Here is a 13,780-nt window from a genome sequence, read left to right on the forward strand (position 1 = left end):
TGACGTGTTAAATTTCGAGGAGCACGTATCCCCGTGGCGCGGCGAACATGAGTACAAATGACAGCGAGCCGGTCGAGTACGAGCCATCTATTAGAAACGTGATCGAGCAACGCTCCCTGCGATGGATATTCGTCGGCGGCAAAGGCGGGGTTGGCAAAACAACGTGCAGGTAATTTCTTAACCTGTTTGTAATTTCTATCCACGATGCCCGATTCCCCGTGGTTCCAGTTGCTCCCTGGCCGTGCAACTGTCCAAGGTCAGAGAGAGCGTGCTCATCATCTCGACGGACCCTGCCCATAACATCTCCGATGCGTTCGATCAGAAGTTTAGCAAAGTCCCGACGAAGGTTAAGGGCTTCGATAACCTGTTCGCCATGGAAATCGATCCGAACGTTGGGATCACGGAGTTGCCGGAAGAATACTTCGATAACGAAGCCGGTAGGGTTTAGAGGTTTTTTTTCTTTCTCGTCTTGGTTTTAATAAATGAACCAGGGTAACGTTGGGCTGCGTTGTAGTTTCAGGCGGAGAGGCGATGAGATTGAGTAGAAGCGTAATGCAGGAAATCGTGGGAGCGTTTCCTGGCATCGACGAGGCGATGAGTTACGCGGAAGTTATGAAGTCAGTCCTAAGCCGTTTAATCCATACAGGCGCGCCTGTTTCTTTTCTCTATTATAAACTGCACCTGCACTTTCAGGCTTGTCAAAGGAATGAACTTCTCCGTTGTCGTCTTTGATACCGCACCTACCGGCCACACATTGAGGCTATTGTCGTTCCCGCAAGTCGTGGAGAAGGGACTGGGGAAACTAGTGCGCTTAAAGATGAAGATCGGTCCCTTCATTACGCAGGTTTGATAAATACCAGTAAGCGTCGGTACTGATTACACAGCTCGACAGCCACCTGGACCCGCGAACCGTTTGTCGCCATCATCCTCAGTTTTTGAGAAATTCGATTCTGAAAAAAAAATGCAAATTTTCAACTTTGAACATTTTTTATGTCGAAACTGTAATAGTTATTCGCTTGGTTTTTACGTCAAATTATTCTATCAACCCTCCCGAATACAACGATATAAGTTATTAGTGCATTATGAACATTTAAATATGTTTAAGCACTGATCAAAGGGAAAAGAACACCCGAAATGCAACCATTTTTGCAGATATCTTTCAATTTATTTCCAAAACTAAGAACAGAAGCGGTAAGTCACGTTTTGTTGTCAATACAGAAGCGAAACAGTTTAGCAAAACGTGCGCCGTCGACAGTCGTAGTCAACGGCGGCGCGCGATCCACAGCCGCTCGGCGTAACACAATCTCTTAACGCGCGTCACTACCACTGTCGGCGCCGCACGTTTTGCCAAACTATTTCGCTTCCGAATTGAAAATAAAACGTGACTTACCACTTCCGTTGATGCTTCCCGAAGGAAAAATGTCTGCTGCATCGCGTGGAGCAGTCAGATTTTCTCCTAGACTCTTAGTTTTGGAAATAAATTGAAAGATATCTGCAAAAATGGGTGCATTTCGGGTGTTCTTTTCCCTCTGATCATTGCATAAACATATTTAAATGTTCGTAATGCACTAATAACTTATATCGTTGCATTCGGGAGGGTTCAAAGAATAATTTCACGGACCAAGTAACCGAGTAACTATTACTGTTTCGACACAAAAAATTTTCAAACTTGAAAATTTGCAGTTTTCTTCAAAATCGAATTTCTGAAAAACTGAGGCTCTTAACGACAAACGGTTTGCGGATTCGTTTGCAGCGCACGAAAACCTAGAAGAAACGGCTATGGAATGTTGCAAGTCCGAAAGAAAGTCCAATTTTGTCGAACTGTGTTATGGAAATGATTCTCATTCAAGACACGTTTGATTACAGATAAGCTCCTTATTGGGCATAACAGATTTCAATGTAGATACGTTTTCCAATAAAATAGAGGAGATGCTTGTTGTTATTCGGCAAGTCAACGAGCAATTCAGGAACCCCGATCAGACTACTTTCATTTGCGTGTGCATAGCAGAATTCTTGTCGCTTTACGAAACCGAGAGGCTTATACAAGAGCTGACGAAATGCGGCATCGACACTCACAATATCATAGTGAACCAGCTACTGTTCTTGAAAGAAGGAGACGTGCCGTGCAGGCTCTGCCTCGCCAGGCACAAAATACAGGACAAATACTTGGAGCAGGTAAAGCTTATTTTAATCCTGACAATTTCATTCAGAAGCTTCGTAAGCTGACCGAGCAATTTCTCACCTAGATTATGGATTTGTACGAAGATTTCCATGTCACGCAGCTTCCTTTGCTAGAAAGAGAGGTTCGCGGGGTGCAGCAAGTCAAAGACTTTTCTGAGAATCTTGTTAAGCCGTACGTGACTTAGCGTCTACACGATTAATGTTTAATAAGAATATATAACTTTTCATGTAACCGAAAGTTTTTTGTAAACCGAGAAACCTTATACAGTACGAAATTTGTATGAAAGGTAATATTTTTATTTATAATACTTAGTAGGAGCATTCTCCGTCGCATGTAAAAGCTTGGCTTCTGATGTCCGCACATTAAAACGACATTGCAACAGGATCTTATAATTTAGCGTTGCGTGTTTAGCACAGTTGTTTTACTTTTTTTCTTCTAAAGTATCAGTTGATAACTTCAAGTTCTTTTCCGATCTGTATAAATGCATTTACGGCGTGCTCTATGTCATTCTGCGAATGCGCAGCACTGATCTGAACACGTATTCTGGCTTTGTCCTTTGGTACTACGGGATAACTAAAACCAATGACATAAATTCCTTTCTCTGCAAAAAGAAAACAGTTACTCCGCACGCTTCGAGGTTTCTTGTGTCTAAAAGCACAGTGGCGGACGAGAGAATGTTTACATAACTTTTTTAGAATTCGTCCCAACGACTTGAGTTTTTTTGTGAAGCTGGAAAGATTAGTTTGCGACGTGTTTCGTCGGTTTGAAAAAAATTGCAATTGGTCGGAATAGAGAATAAAATAGTAAAGGTCACTTTTTTTCTGAGCCCGTAATGAAAATTCAGAAATCCCGTTTGCATAGTTAAGTAAGTTGTATACATGCTGAAAATTTGTAGCGCAGAGCAACGCGAGCAAAAACGACGAAACACGTCATTTAGCAAACTAATCCTTCTAGCTTCTCAAAAAAACTCAAATTGTTTGGACCAATTCTAAAAAAGTTACGCGATTTTAAAACATGTAAACTTTCTTTCGTCCGCCACTGTATGTCGTACGATACACACCGATCATCTTATCGGCAAATTCAGTGGCCAGCCTTGCGTCACCTATCATGACAGGGCAGATAGGATGATTGTCGCCACTGATTGTAAAGCCCGCTGCTTTCATACTGTTTCTGAATACATTGGTGTTGTTCCTTAGTCGATCGAGGAATTCTGTAGAGTCCGTTATCAGATCCATGACCTGTACATAAAGTTAGAAGAGCAGACGCTAGTATAGATTAGAATTCTGGCGTGTCGCAATAGGGTGGCCCTTATTTGCAACCTGCGATTTCTTCTGCTCTCTGCAAAAGATTATCGCAATCGCACAACAGGAAAGGGTGCCGACCAGGCCTTAAAGTTTAGAATTTGAAGAATTTCTCAAAAATGGTAAGCCCTATCGAAATCTTCTTCAAATAATATTAAAAGAGCATTCAATTTTCTACAATTACTATATATATAAGTTTTTCGTGCTTCCAATCATTTTTTAAATAATAGCGTTTGAATGGAGAGAGGTCCGCGATACACGCGTATAGACAATACGTCACACCGCACAGGTGGAACGCGTGGAGTGCGGACCTCTCTATATTCAAACGCTATTATCTGAAAAATGGTTGGAAGCACGAGAAAATTATATATACAGTAATTGTAGAAAATTGAATGCTCTTTTAATATTATTTAAACAAAATTTCGATAGAGCTTGCCATTTTGGAGAAATTCTTTCAATTCTAAACTTTAAGGCCCGGTCGGCACCCTTTTCTGTTTTCCGCTTGCAATAAACTTTTTCGGGGACTATTTTTTTATCAAATGGCACCGTTATAGGGGGTGAGAGCAAAATACAAAAAGAAAAATTCGACACGTATAAATAAGGGCCACCCTAGTGTCTCATTGTTACTCTAAAAGAAAGATTCTGCTTTTCTTCTCTGCGCTGTTACTACTGGTGTAAAGAATGTGAAAGGAAGTCATTTTTTTAGCATACCTTGCTTGCTGATGCGACTACAGGAGGAGGCAACGAATTTGAAAATAGATACGGCCTGCTGCGTTGTCTTAATAAATTAACAAGCTCCCTCGAGCCAGTTGTATAACCACCTGCTGCTCCGCCGAGAGCTTTGCCCAATGTCGAGTTGATAATATCGATGCTTCCCAACTGGCTGAAGTAATCTTCTGTGCCTCTGCGATCGAGTAACTTTATCAACATACTAATATTACTATATTAATCGCTAAAGAGTTTCCCAATTCGTGGTTCCTAGAGGTGTCTTTAAATCGTACAGTTCCTTTAAATCACACCTTATAAACAATAATACATATAGATCTTACGCTGCCCCGCAAATAAGCACACTGGGGGATTGGGAAACATTGAAACGAAATAAATTATACAAGCTAGAAGGACGTGAGCGTAACTACCTTCCAGTTGTTCCAAAAAATCCAGTGGCATGGCAGTCGTCCACGAATGTAAGAGCGTTATACTTTCTCGCAAGCTCAAGTATGCCTGGCAACGGTGCGACAGTGCCATCCATAGAAAATACACCATCGGTCGCAACGAGACGCAGGCGAGACGACATGCTGTCTTGTAATTTATTTTCTAAGTCCCTCATGTCTCTGTGCTTGTACCTTCGCAGAACATAATTCGTGAACGAACAGATGTATTTAGTTATAAGTCGCTCACCTGAGTTTCTTCGCTTTGCACAGTCTAATGCCATCGATGATGGAGGCGTGATTAAGCTCATCGCTCAGTACTGTGTCTTCAGGCGTCAGTAAGGTTTCGAACAGTCCGGCATTCGCGTCGAAGCAGGATGCGTAAAGAATAGCATCCTCTCTGCCATGGAACTGAGCGATTTCCTTTTCTAATTTCACGTGGATCTCTTGGGTACCGCATATGAATCTTACAGAGCTTAAGCCTGCCCCGTACTTGTCCAGAGCAAGCTTCGCTGCTGAAATGACATCCTTGTTATCCTAAATCCAAGCAGAAAGGATTAATGCGTTGTAAAGGGACTTGCGTAGATTCCGCGCTTTTATACTTACGGATAAGCCTAAATAGTTGTTCGCGCAGAAATTAAGGGCTTCTACTCCATTCGCCAGCACGATTCGCGTGCGTTGAGGGGAGGCGATCACTCGTTCGTTCTTCCACGTACCGGCTACTCTTATTGCTTCTAATTCTGGTCTTATCCACTCTGCGAGCGAACTTACACCCTTCTGCAATATCCATTTCTCCTTGAGCCTCAGACCTGTTAAACCGTCAAACGTTCGTGTAGCGCGCTTTCTCTCCTAACAAGTAATCCTTAATGTTAAATGAAAAGATACTTTTATCAAAAATAACATTCATATCTGGAAGCACTTCGCAGTTTCGTGGCGTGCCTAGCTGGATGCTGAATGATGTCTGATCTCGAGGAAGTGAAAGGATAGGATAATAACTAGTCAAACCTGTTTGGCAGTATAATTACTTAGAGGCTTGATATACTTTTATTTTCCTATGAGACGATACTAAGATCCCGAGCTCGGAAATTCAAAGAATTCTGAAACTTTGTGAATGCGTAGGGGATTTCCTCCTGATTACAACGCAATATTTGTTTGCTGCCCAAATTCACTCGAGGGGGGTGAAATCAACCCCTGAATATTCGGCTATTTTCCGATTTTGTGTTATAACTCGCGAACTTTGGTAAACAAATTATTTTACAGTCCGCGAGTTACAACGCAAAATCGGAAAATAACCGGATTTGCAGGGGTCAATTACACCCCCATAGAGTGGATTTGGGCAGCAACCAAAATTTGCGTTGTAATCGGGAGGAAATCCCCTACATATTCACAGTTTCAGAATTTATTGAATTTCGGGTTCGGGGTCTTCCCTCGTAAGGTGGCCTTCGAAAAGCAATAAAACTCGCCACAGGGGGGAAGGAAATGATAATAAGCAACAACGATTTACGTTTACCGTTGACATTTATTTTACAATCTTTTTACATTTCCTCGCTGTAATGTTATTTAGGTAATATAATCATTGGTAAGTATTTGTTACAATGACTCCATTCGAACGGTTTATTTTCTAAGTTCCCTTGGCCCTTCTAGTAAATGTTTCTATTGCAAGCCTATCCGTCGCAATACGATTAAGTGTCCCAGCAAAACAGATTTGCTTTAACTTTCTTTCTCCATTAGGCAGTATTGCTACCGGCTTGTTCGGTATCACGTAGTATCATCGAATTATGCTGACTCGCGCCTGACACAATAATATCCAGAGTTACGTTAGAATATTGCGTGTTACTTTACAAATATAGCAACAACCATTCAGCAGATATATTGAACGAGCGCGTTAGCACGCGCCCCGGTAAACCTACCCACCCCTATCGCTCTACACTCGGAATTATTACTTTTATTACTAGATACGTCGTTACATTAAATGTTCTGCGTTTATGCTTAAATCTGCCAGTCTTTTTTTTTTCATCGTAAATTGCATTCTGAAATCTCACTATTTGGTCTGTCGCAGCTTGGTCTTAACTATCACGTGGCTTTACAGAATAATTTATCGTGATGTGACAAATACATTATCGACACGCGCAACTCTTACGCGGGCCTTTGCTAATGCCTCGCATTTTGCTACTATTCCACATTTATCGTTATTACTGGAAGAAGTAAGAGGACGAGAATTTGAGCTTATATTCACAGCTATACGCAAAGATATCTACAGTCAAAGATCCGGGTAACACGCAGAGTGTAGATAGTCTTTTAATTCATGATTAATGCGAGCGAAGTCAATGCTCCACTTTATACCTACAATGTTTGTTGTATATATTAAAGTTCGTTAGAAAATTTGTGGCGGGCTTTTTTTTACAATGCAGTAGAGAAACTTTTCTTTCTTAAATACGATTTCACGATGTCTTGTTCTTGACCGAGAAGCGAGTTGCCAGAGAATAGGCTCGCGGGAAATTGTGCACGATCACGTAAAGTACTCCCAAGTATACAATGATGGCAATCGTGAGAAAGAGATCGAACACAGCTGGCTTTACGCTGAAACGTAAGAAATTGCTACATTATCTACAGAAGCTTTTCTACTGGTAGCGATGGGAGTTGAAATGACTTACCTGTACACGTTTAACGTGGCCTTCGTAACGTCGTAGAACACGAATTCTGGATCCTGCTTGTCAGGACTATGCAAAGTGACTTTTACGTCTCCGATGTATCTAGCCATTGCTTCCTTCAACGTACCAACTAACATGTTATTCTTATCCGCTAATAGAGGAGCAGCTCTCGGTTGCGAGGCTAAGTAACTAAACCACAAGGATAATGACTCCTTCGAAACATCCTGCAAAGACAAAGCGGCGATTAGCAACGGTTCCTATTCTACGCTCTTTTAAGCTGAGAATCCACTTGGAAGCTAAGCTAAGCTAGCAGGGGAAGGTCCCGAATCCGGAAATTCAAAAAATTCTAAAAGTTTGTGAATATGTAAGGAATTTTCTCCCGATTACAACGCAATTTTTTATTACTGCCCAAATTCACTCTAAGAGGGTATTATTGATCCCTGAAAATCCCGTTATTTCCTGATTTTGAGTTATAATTCGTGAACTGCAAAATACTTTTTTTTAGAACATAGCATGGCACAGCTTAGCTTAGCTTCTATGTGGATTCCCGGCTTTAGAAACAGAAAAGAGTCTTACCAACGGATCAGTGAAAATCTGACTAGAGCTCAAGTTATATATATGTCTCGCTAATGCTTCAGCGACCACCTGAGTGTGCTTGTACAACCTATCTACTTGTCCCGATTCCATTAAATCCAAAATGGTAGTCCTGATTGGGTCCTCGTGGCTCTTCAAGGTGGACAAAGTTGTCGCTGGTAATCTTCGCATGCTGTACCTCTCGTGCTCCCAGGCCAGCGTTTTCTCAGCTAGATTGATCTTCTTGTGAACGCCTTCGACAGTGATGGCGTTCATTGACTCGGCCACAGTTTTCAGCTCTTTATAAAAGAGACCGCCCGTGGAATTCTCTTTCGGTGGCTTCGAAACGTGCACGTAAAGATTGTCACTGGTGGATACCGTGTCGAGACAAATGACGTAAGCTGCGTCCTGGTAAAAAGATGTATTAAATTCTCTTTGAACGTAACAGAATAATAGGCACTCTTCGAGTATGTATTACTTGTATAACGGAGCCTTCGAGGCCATCCAGCTGGTCCTCCAACCACTTTTTACTACCCTGATAGTTAAGCTTGCCAGCGCTAGTCACGATGAAAACAAGATTGTACTGCGGTCGAGACCTGCTTGTGGAGTACAGAGCGGAGAACAGCCGTGCTATTTCTAATAACATAGCTACTCCGGATGCGTTGCTGTCCGCTCCGTAAGACAACTCCTATTCATAATAACGATGTACAATTCAGTTTCCAAACTCTTCCGTATGGTCTAAAGGTAGGTTCTCAGTACGCCTCAGCTCGGCGCAACTTTTCGCACTCACATCTAGGCTCGCGTCGCCTCGGATTTTCCGTACCCGAAGTTATCTGAGTTGCTCAGAGAACCTCTTCCTGTGCGGTGGCATTGCATCCACTCGCACTACGCCTCGCCTCTCTTCCTCAAAATATTCTCGAGAACGAATTCGCGGCCCGCCTCACCTCTCTTCCTAAAAATATTCTTGAGAAACAATCCGCGGCTCGGAGTCGCGCTGAGGTGAGGCGAGGTGAGGCATACTGAGAGCCTACCTTTAATCCTACATCAAGACTGAACTTACTGGCGCAACTCCAGTGCTATCGTAATGCGTTACTAAAGCCACGGTTGGTACTTTCTCGTCAGCTCTAGTACCAGCCAGCTTTCCGTGCAACGTAGCCACCTTTACGTCTGTCTTAGCCAGCGCTTGGCCCGTAGGTACAACGACTTGGTACCCACTGGCAGATATAGAATTAAACATGGCTTCGGCAGCGGAGCCAGCCTTTTCGTCAGTGATGAATCCATTAGCGAGGTCATCGAGGATTCTCTGAAGATTCGGATGCCACGAGGCGAAGTAAACCGGTATCGTTGTTTCTGGTCCAAACAGCATGGACTCTTCCAGGCTCATAATGTGCTGCAACATAACAGTTCCAATGACCAGTGGCTCGGCCAGAATTTACCAAATATAAGCGCGATCCTCAACCTGTTTCTCCTCCAACGTCAGGTCATTGATCTTCTCCGGTAAGACCACTATCAAGGCCCCCGCCTTGTGCTTGATGGAGTGAAACAGACTCGGCGTCAGGTCTAAAGCTTTAGTGACGACGCAGTGTCTGGAGGTGCTCCATCCGGTGATAGACCTCGCCTCCAGGGAAACCGGAGCGCTGCGGCAGCCTGAACATAAAATTGAGTTTAAAGCGTGGCCTTTAGCTCCCTGAAGAGAGCGTTGGGGCGAGCGAAGCGCAGAGACGCCTGTACCGTGAGGTTCGCCGTGCAGGTCGTACTGGTGCATTCGATAGACAGGGAACTCGTGGGATGCGGCGACTGGGTTCACTGGTGAGATAATAATGAAGATCGGGAGAATTATCAATAAATAGTACGGCAAGTATCCCCGACATAGCTCCGCGAAGCTGTCGCATTCCTCCAGCCACATTCTGTCGGGTCTCAGTGAGGTAACTCGTGTCGTTGGAGCCTCTTAATTCGCATCGACGAGCTACTCCCAACTTGCACAGAAGTCGAGCGACGACACGTTCCCTGCTGCACGAAAGGCGCCCCTTCCTAAGGCGATTGAAGATATCGACCTTCTCGGGGTCTAAATTGAAGCGAGCGGCAGTTGCTTCGCTTTTCCAGTGACTGCTCGGTGACACGACGAGATTTTAATTAATGAACGCTCATCGTTACGTACGATGCAGCCCAGTGATATTGCTGATTTATTGCTCGCAGCAGCGCCTTTTAAAATTCATTTTAGGTTATGGACGGCGTTACGCTACGGCCACCTGGCGGCGGGAGGCGCGAACCCGGAGCGCTAGATGCATTTGGATCAGGAAATTCTTGAAAGTTAAGGGGAACGCATGTTAGGGGTGGAGGTTGATTGAGGAGGTTAGGGAGCGAGAGAGAGGAGAGCGCGCGCGACGAGGATAGAGATAGATTGCGGGCTAGTAACTTTGGTTATGCGAGCCTGATACTTTTTCGCTCCTGGTGGCAGGGAAGCATGACGCGAAGAGGTGGCTGTTACAACGAGAGGGAATTATGGGTAGAGCCTCTACCGTAGAGGGAGATAGTAGGAACTCAATTTTGTTAAGTCGGTATCAGATTCACACAGTGCAAATGATGAGGCGCCGATATAAAAAAATTGAGAGTCGTATATTATATAAGTGAAAAAAAAATTTTTACTTTATAGTGCATTTTTATTTTTTTTGAAGTCGGTTTTAATTTAATTTTTTTTTTATTTAATTGGAACTATATGACTTTTTTTACATAAATTTATTCCTTGTATTATTCTGCGCATAATAAGTATAAGGTAAGACAGTCGAGAACTCAATAATTTACGAGATATTCCATTTCCTATATAAAAAAATATTAGTACAATTTTTTCCCGTTTGGGGGCGTCACTTTTGATCACTTCCCATAAATGGCGCGCAGTGTTAAATCTCTGCGGTAGGTATTGTGTTTTACCCAGCTGTCAAATATTTAAACAGCTTCTCCGTGCAATAAATAAACAATTGTTTTTATAAAAATTAATTGCGTAATAATCTATAAACCCTCGGAAGATACCTACACTCTCAGATTGCAAATAAATAAACATTTTCCTGTTATGCTAACCTATTTCACTTTCGACCTTAGTTCACCCTTTCGCCGCTAGGATTTGTTTATCCATGATCCGATCAATTTTCAAAAGGCATTTTCAAGCCTCAAATAAACAATTTTATTATAAAAATTGAATGCCTAATAATCTGTAGAGCCTCTAGAATATCCCTATCCCCTCAGATTGCAAGTAAATAAATAAATAGTCAACTTATTTGACATTTGGCTGTATAACTCTTACTCCGAATTAAACTGCCGCTGCCACAGAATCGATAACACAGTTTTCGAAAAGTTAGTTTATTTAAAGGTTGCACCTGAAAATGTAAACCCCTGACAGTTTCCTATAGTATCTATTACAAATCGATTTACGAGTACTTAATTATCAACAAATACTCAACTTTTTATCACCCAACGAGTGCATAGTTCGTAAGGTGGCTTAACCTTAAGCCCTAAGACTTAACTATTTACAATACCTTAAGTCCTAATTAACCACCAATAATCTCGTAACTTTCTTTCATTCAGGAACAAGACTATTCAATGATAATAGAAGAAACTGTAATATATCATTAAAGGAAAATACATAATGCCACTTCCAGCTGCTTTGGCTGCACGCCTCGCTAAAAGGGGACTAATTACAGGATCGGAGAAACATGGTACACCCACTTATCAAATTATTTAATATATTTAAAATACAGCACAATCGGAAGTGCTTCGCAATTTTTTTATTCTGCCCTTCAATCTATCAATGCAATTAAAATCGACCCGCTTTCAGAGTCTATGCGGAAGGAGGCGAAGAAGAGGATTCACGAGGAAGTAATCGCCGAGGATTACGACAGCACAAAGGATGAAATCAGTCAGATTGATATTTCGCAGAAATTCATGGCGAGTGTCACATGCGAATTAGTACAGGAATACAATCGCACAATGATTCTTATTCGTAACCTAAGCCTAATGATTTATGGATAGTGTTGGAATCTTACGAGTTTTTCGATTCCAGGGATTCAGTGGTTGTCCCAATAAATATAACATTTACCACGACTGTACAAAGAAGTGTAAAGAAATGTGGGGACTCGGACACGTCCAGCCTTCTGATAAGTACTTGAAGAAGCAACTGAGATTGATGCAGAAGTATCCTTTGCCAGAGACTTGGAAGGCTGTTTACGATCCTGGCTGGTCGGTGTTTGTACATTTCTGTGTACAGGGTAGTCCACTTAACTTAGAACGCGCAGGCCATAATAGATGAATTGCGTGGCATTTTTCGGAGAATCACCTTGACATTTGTCCTCAGGCAGAGTTAGACATTATTCGAATAAATTTTTATTTTTTATAATTTTTTATTTGAATAATTTCCAATAAAACGAAGTTATTCGAGAATAACGAAATAAATAAAAAATTATAAAAAATAAAAATTTATTCGAATAAAATATAAAAAATAAAAAGAAAAATTAGAATAAAAATTTATTCGAATAAAATATTATAAAAAATAAAAAGAAAAAATAGAATAAAAATTTATTCGAATATAAAATTATAAAAAAAGAAAAGAAAAAATAGAATAAAAATTTATTTGAATATAAAATTATAAAAAAAGAAAAGGAAAAGATAGAATATTATTCGTTATTCTCGTGTAACTTCATTTTATTTGCAATTCTTCTTCGAGATCATTCGAATACAAATTTATTTGAATAATGCCCAACTCTGTCCTCGCTGAACTGTTCTGACTTCTTGTTCCGATCGACCGCGGCTAGGAAATCCCACCTTTAAGTGGATAACCCTGTACTACACGAAGATTTCTTATCCGTTACGTCAACAACTCAATTTATTAACAGCGGTCAACATTATTACTGGGACTGGTCGTCCGATTTGGTGTCGTGGCTGCCACCGGGTCATCCGAAGTGCCAGATATCGCAGCCGGCGTCTCAGTTAAGGGAAGAATTACACCTCAAAGCAGCGGAGCAAGACGATAACATGTCGAGCGACGATAGCGGCAGCGAAGAAGAGCAGAAAGAAGTTAGTATCGAACTTCAGTTACAGCTCGAGCGTTTCTGTTTCAACTAACATTTTCACCCGCAGCTGGATGAGCCGGACACGAAGAAGGACAGAAAGATCGATAACAGACCGAAACATAAAGTAGTAGACAACAAAAGGAGCCAAAGGTTAGAAAGGCTGGATAGTAAGGACAAAAAAGACCGCACACTGGATCCCATGGACCCAGCATCGTACAGCGACATTCCACGGTACTGTATCTAATTTCGCATGAACACAAATGAACACTCGTTATTGAGGAACTATTACTTATCCTCCAACATCCCACAGAGGCAAATGGTCGGACGGCCTAGCACGACACAACGAAGCGAAGACAGGCGCCGACACAACTGCCTCCGGCCCGCTTTACCAGATGAGGCCTTACCCCAGTCCAGGCGCGGTGCTGCGATCGAACAGAGCCAACAAAGAACCCGAATCGTCGATCAAAGCGAAAGTATCAGGCCCCGAGAAACCAGAATAATCTCTTCGATTCTCCATGTACCATAAGCTGTATTACGCGTCGTTAATATAATATAATTTAAACAGTTTACGCAATTCGGTTCGCCAAAAGTGGCCCACAGATCTCGGTATCCCGGATCACCGAATTTTTCAAGCCCAACCTTTCCTATAATATTTACTCTACCGACTTCTAATCACTAACAAAGAAACCTACAAATGATTATTCAAAGAAAAAAAGCAAGAACCATCCATCTCCCAATTCAAATATCACGCGCCGCGCGAAACCCCGAAACTAGTCCCAGTTCGTGCAACAGCGAACATCTTTCGAGGTCACTCGAATTAAAACTTCCATCTTCCATGGATCTGAGAATCGACGTCCCACAATTA

The 13,780-nt window shown here is 42.0% G+C and overlaps 4 protein-coding genes across 8 annotated transcripts; 2 read left to right on the top strand and 2 right to left on the bottom strand.

The window, feature by feature from the left end:
* Positions 1–33: 33 nt before the first annotated feature.
* On the top strand, positions 34–2,413 carry LOC143375697 (ATPase ASNA1 homolog). Its single transcript, XM_076825073.1, has 6 exons — positions 34–169; positions 229–437; positions 515–617; positions 694–844; positions 1,867–2,175; positions 2,247–2,413. Exons 1-6 carry the CDS (start codon positions 48–50, stop codon positions 2,364–2,366), a joined length of 1,014 nt encoding a protein of 337 aa, XP_076681188.1. The 5' UTR covers positions 34–47; the 3' UTR covers positions 2,367–2,413.
* A 134-nt stretch (positions 2,414–2,547) lies between these two features.
* On the bottom strand, positions 2,548–5,640 carry Gcat (Glycine C-acetyltransferase). The gene is made up of 7 exons (XM_076825066.1): positions 5,517–5,640; positions 5,238–5,440; positions 4,882–5,168; positions 4,620–4,826; positions 4,195–4,387; positions 3,243–3,420; positions 2,548–2,783 (listed from the first exon to the last, which is right to left on the bottom strand). Exons 1-7 carry the CDS (start codon positions 5,536–5,538, stop codon positions 2,626–2,628), a joined length of 1,248 nt encoding a protein of 415 aa, XP_076681181.1. The 5' UTR covers positions 5,539–5,640; the 3' UTR covers positions 2,548–2,625.
* Positions 5,641–6,130: 490 nt separating this feature from the next.
* On the bottom strand, positions 6,131–10,118 carry LOC143375687 (BOS complex subunit ncln). Its single transcript, XM_076825057.1, has 7 exons — positions 9,587–10,118; positions 9,315–9,502; positions 8,916–9,245; positions 8,334–8,543; positions 7,859–8,263; positions 7,286–7,506; positions 6,131–7,211 (listed from the first exon to the last, which is right to left on the bottom strand). The coding sequence occupies exons 1-7, from the start codon at positions 9,759–9,761 to the stop codon at positions 7,073–7,075; spliced, it is 1,668 nt and encodes a 555-aa protein (XP_076681172.1). The 5' UTR covers positions 9,762–10,118; the 3' UTR covers positions 6,131–7,072.
* An 844-nt stretch (positions 10,119–10,962) lies between these two features.
* On the top strand, positions 10,963–13,482 carry Pqbp1 (poly-glutamine tract binding protein 1). Of its 5 annotated transcripts, none has more exons than XM_076825077.1 (7): positions 10,963–11,102; positions 11,435–11,565; positions 11,685–11,794; positions 11,910–12,085; positions 12,739–12,919; positions 12,983–13,146; positions 13,226–13,482. In XM_076825077.1, the coding sequence occupies exons 2-7, from the start codon at positions 11,496–11,498 to the stop codon at positions 13,413–13,415; spliced, it is 891 nt and encodes a 296-aa protein (XP_076681192.1). In that variant the 5' UTR covers positions 10,963–11,102; positions 11,435–11,495; the 3' UTR covers positions 13,416–13,482. The 5 variants fall into 5 exon arrangements, with proteins under 5 accessions (XP_076681192.1, XP_076681194.1, XP_076681191.1 ...); XM_076825079.1 differs by lacking the exon at positions 10,963–11,102 and adding an exon at positions 11,183–11,203; XM_076825076.1 differs by lacking the exon at positions 10,963–11,102 and adding an exon at positions 11,213–11,338.
* The last annotated feature ends 298 nt before the right edge of the window (positions 13,483–13,780 follow it).

Source organism: Andrena cerasifolii, chromosome 13 (genome assembly GCF_050908995.1).
Source record: "Andrena cerasifolii isolate SP2316 chromosome 13, iyAndCera1_principal, whole genome shotgun sequence".
NCBI classification, from domain to species: domain Eukaryota; kingdom Metazoa; phylum Arthropoda; class Insecta; order Hymenoptera; family Andrenidae; genus Andrena; species Andrena cerasifolii.

Bases quoted from the DNA above. Each gene is read 5' to 3' on its own strand.
- LOC143375697 (XM_076825073.1), top strand. From the start codon at position 48: ATGAGTACAAATGACAGCGAGCCGGTCGAGTACGAGCCATCTATTAGA. The intron at 170-228 runs GTAATTTCTTAA...CCGTGGTTCCAG, and splicing joins GTTGGCAAAACAACGTGCAG to TTGCTCCCTGGCCGTGCAAC. The intron at 2,176-2,246 runs GTAAAGCTTATT...TTTCTCACCTAG, and splicing joins AGGACAAATACTTGGAGCAG to ATTATGGATTTGTACGAAGA.
- Gcat (XM_076825066.1), bottom strand. From the start codon at position 5,538: ATGAATGTTATTTTTGATAAAA. The intron at 5,441-5,516 runs GTATCTTTTCAT...ACGGTTTAACAG, and splicing joins GAATGTTATTTTTGATAAAA to GTCTGAGGCTCAAGGAGAAA. The intron at 3,421-4,194 runs GTATGCTAAAAA...CTTTATGTACAG, and splicing joins TAGTCGCATCAGCAAGCAAG to GTCATGGATCTGATAACGGA.
- LOC143375687 (XM_076825057.1), bottom strand. From the start codon at position 9,761: ATGTGGCTGGAGGAATGCGACAGCTTCGCGGAGCTATGTCGGGGATAC. The intron at 9,246-9,314 runs GTTGAGGATCGC...GTTATGTTGCAG, and splicing joins TGACGTTGGAGGAGAAACAG to CACATTATGAGCCTGGAAGA. The intron at 8,544-8,915 runs GTAAGTTCAGTC...TATTATGAATAG, and splicing joins ATAGCACTGGAGTTGCGCCA to GAGTTGTCTTACGGAGCGGA.
- Pqbp1 (XM_076825077.1), top strand. From the start codon at position 11,496: ATGCCACTTCCAGCTGCTTTGGCTGCACGCCTCGCTAAAAGGGGACTA. The intron at 12,086-12,738 runs GTCGGTGTTTGT...ATTTATTAACAG, and splicing joins GCTGTTTACGATCCTGGCTG to CGGTCAACATTATTACTGGG. The intron at 12,920-12,982 runs GTTAGTATCGAA...TTTCACCCGCAG, and splicing joins GCGAAGAAGAGCAGAAAGAA to CTGGATGAGCCGGACACGAA.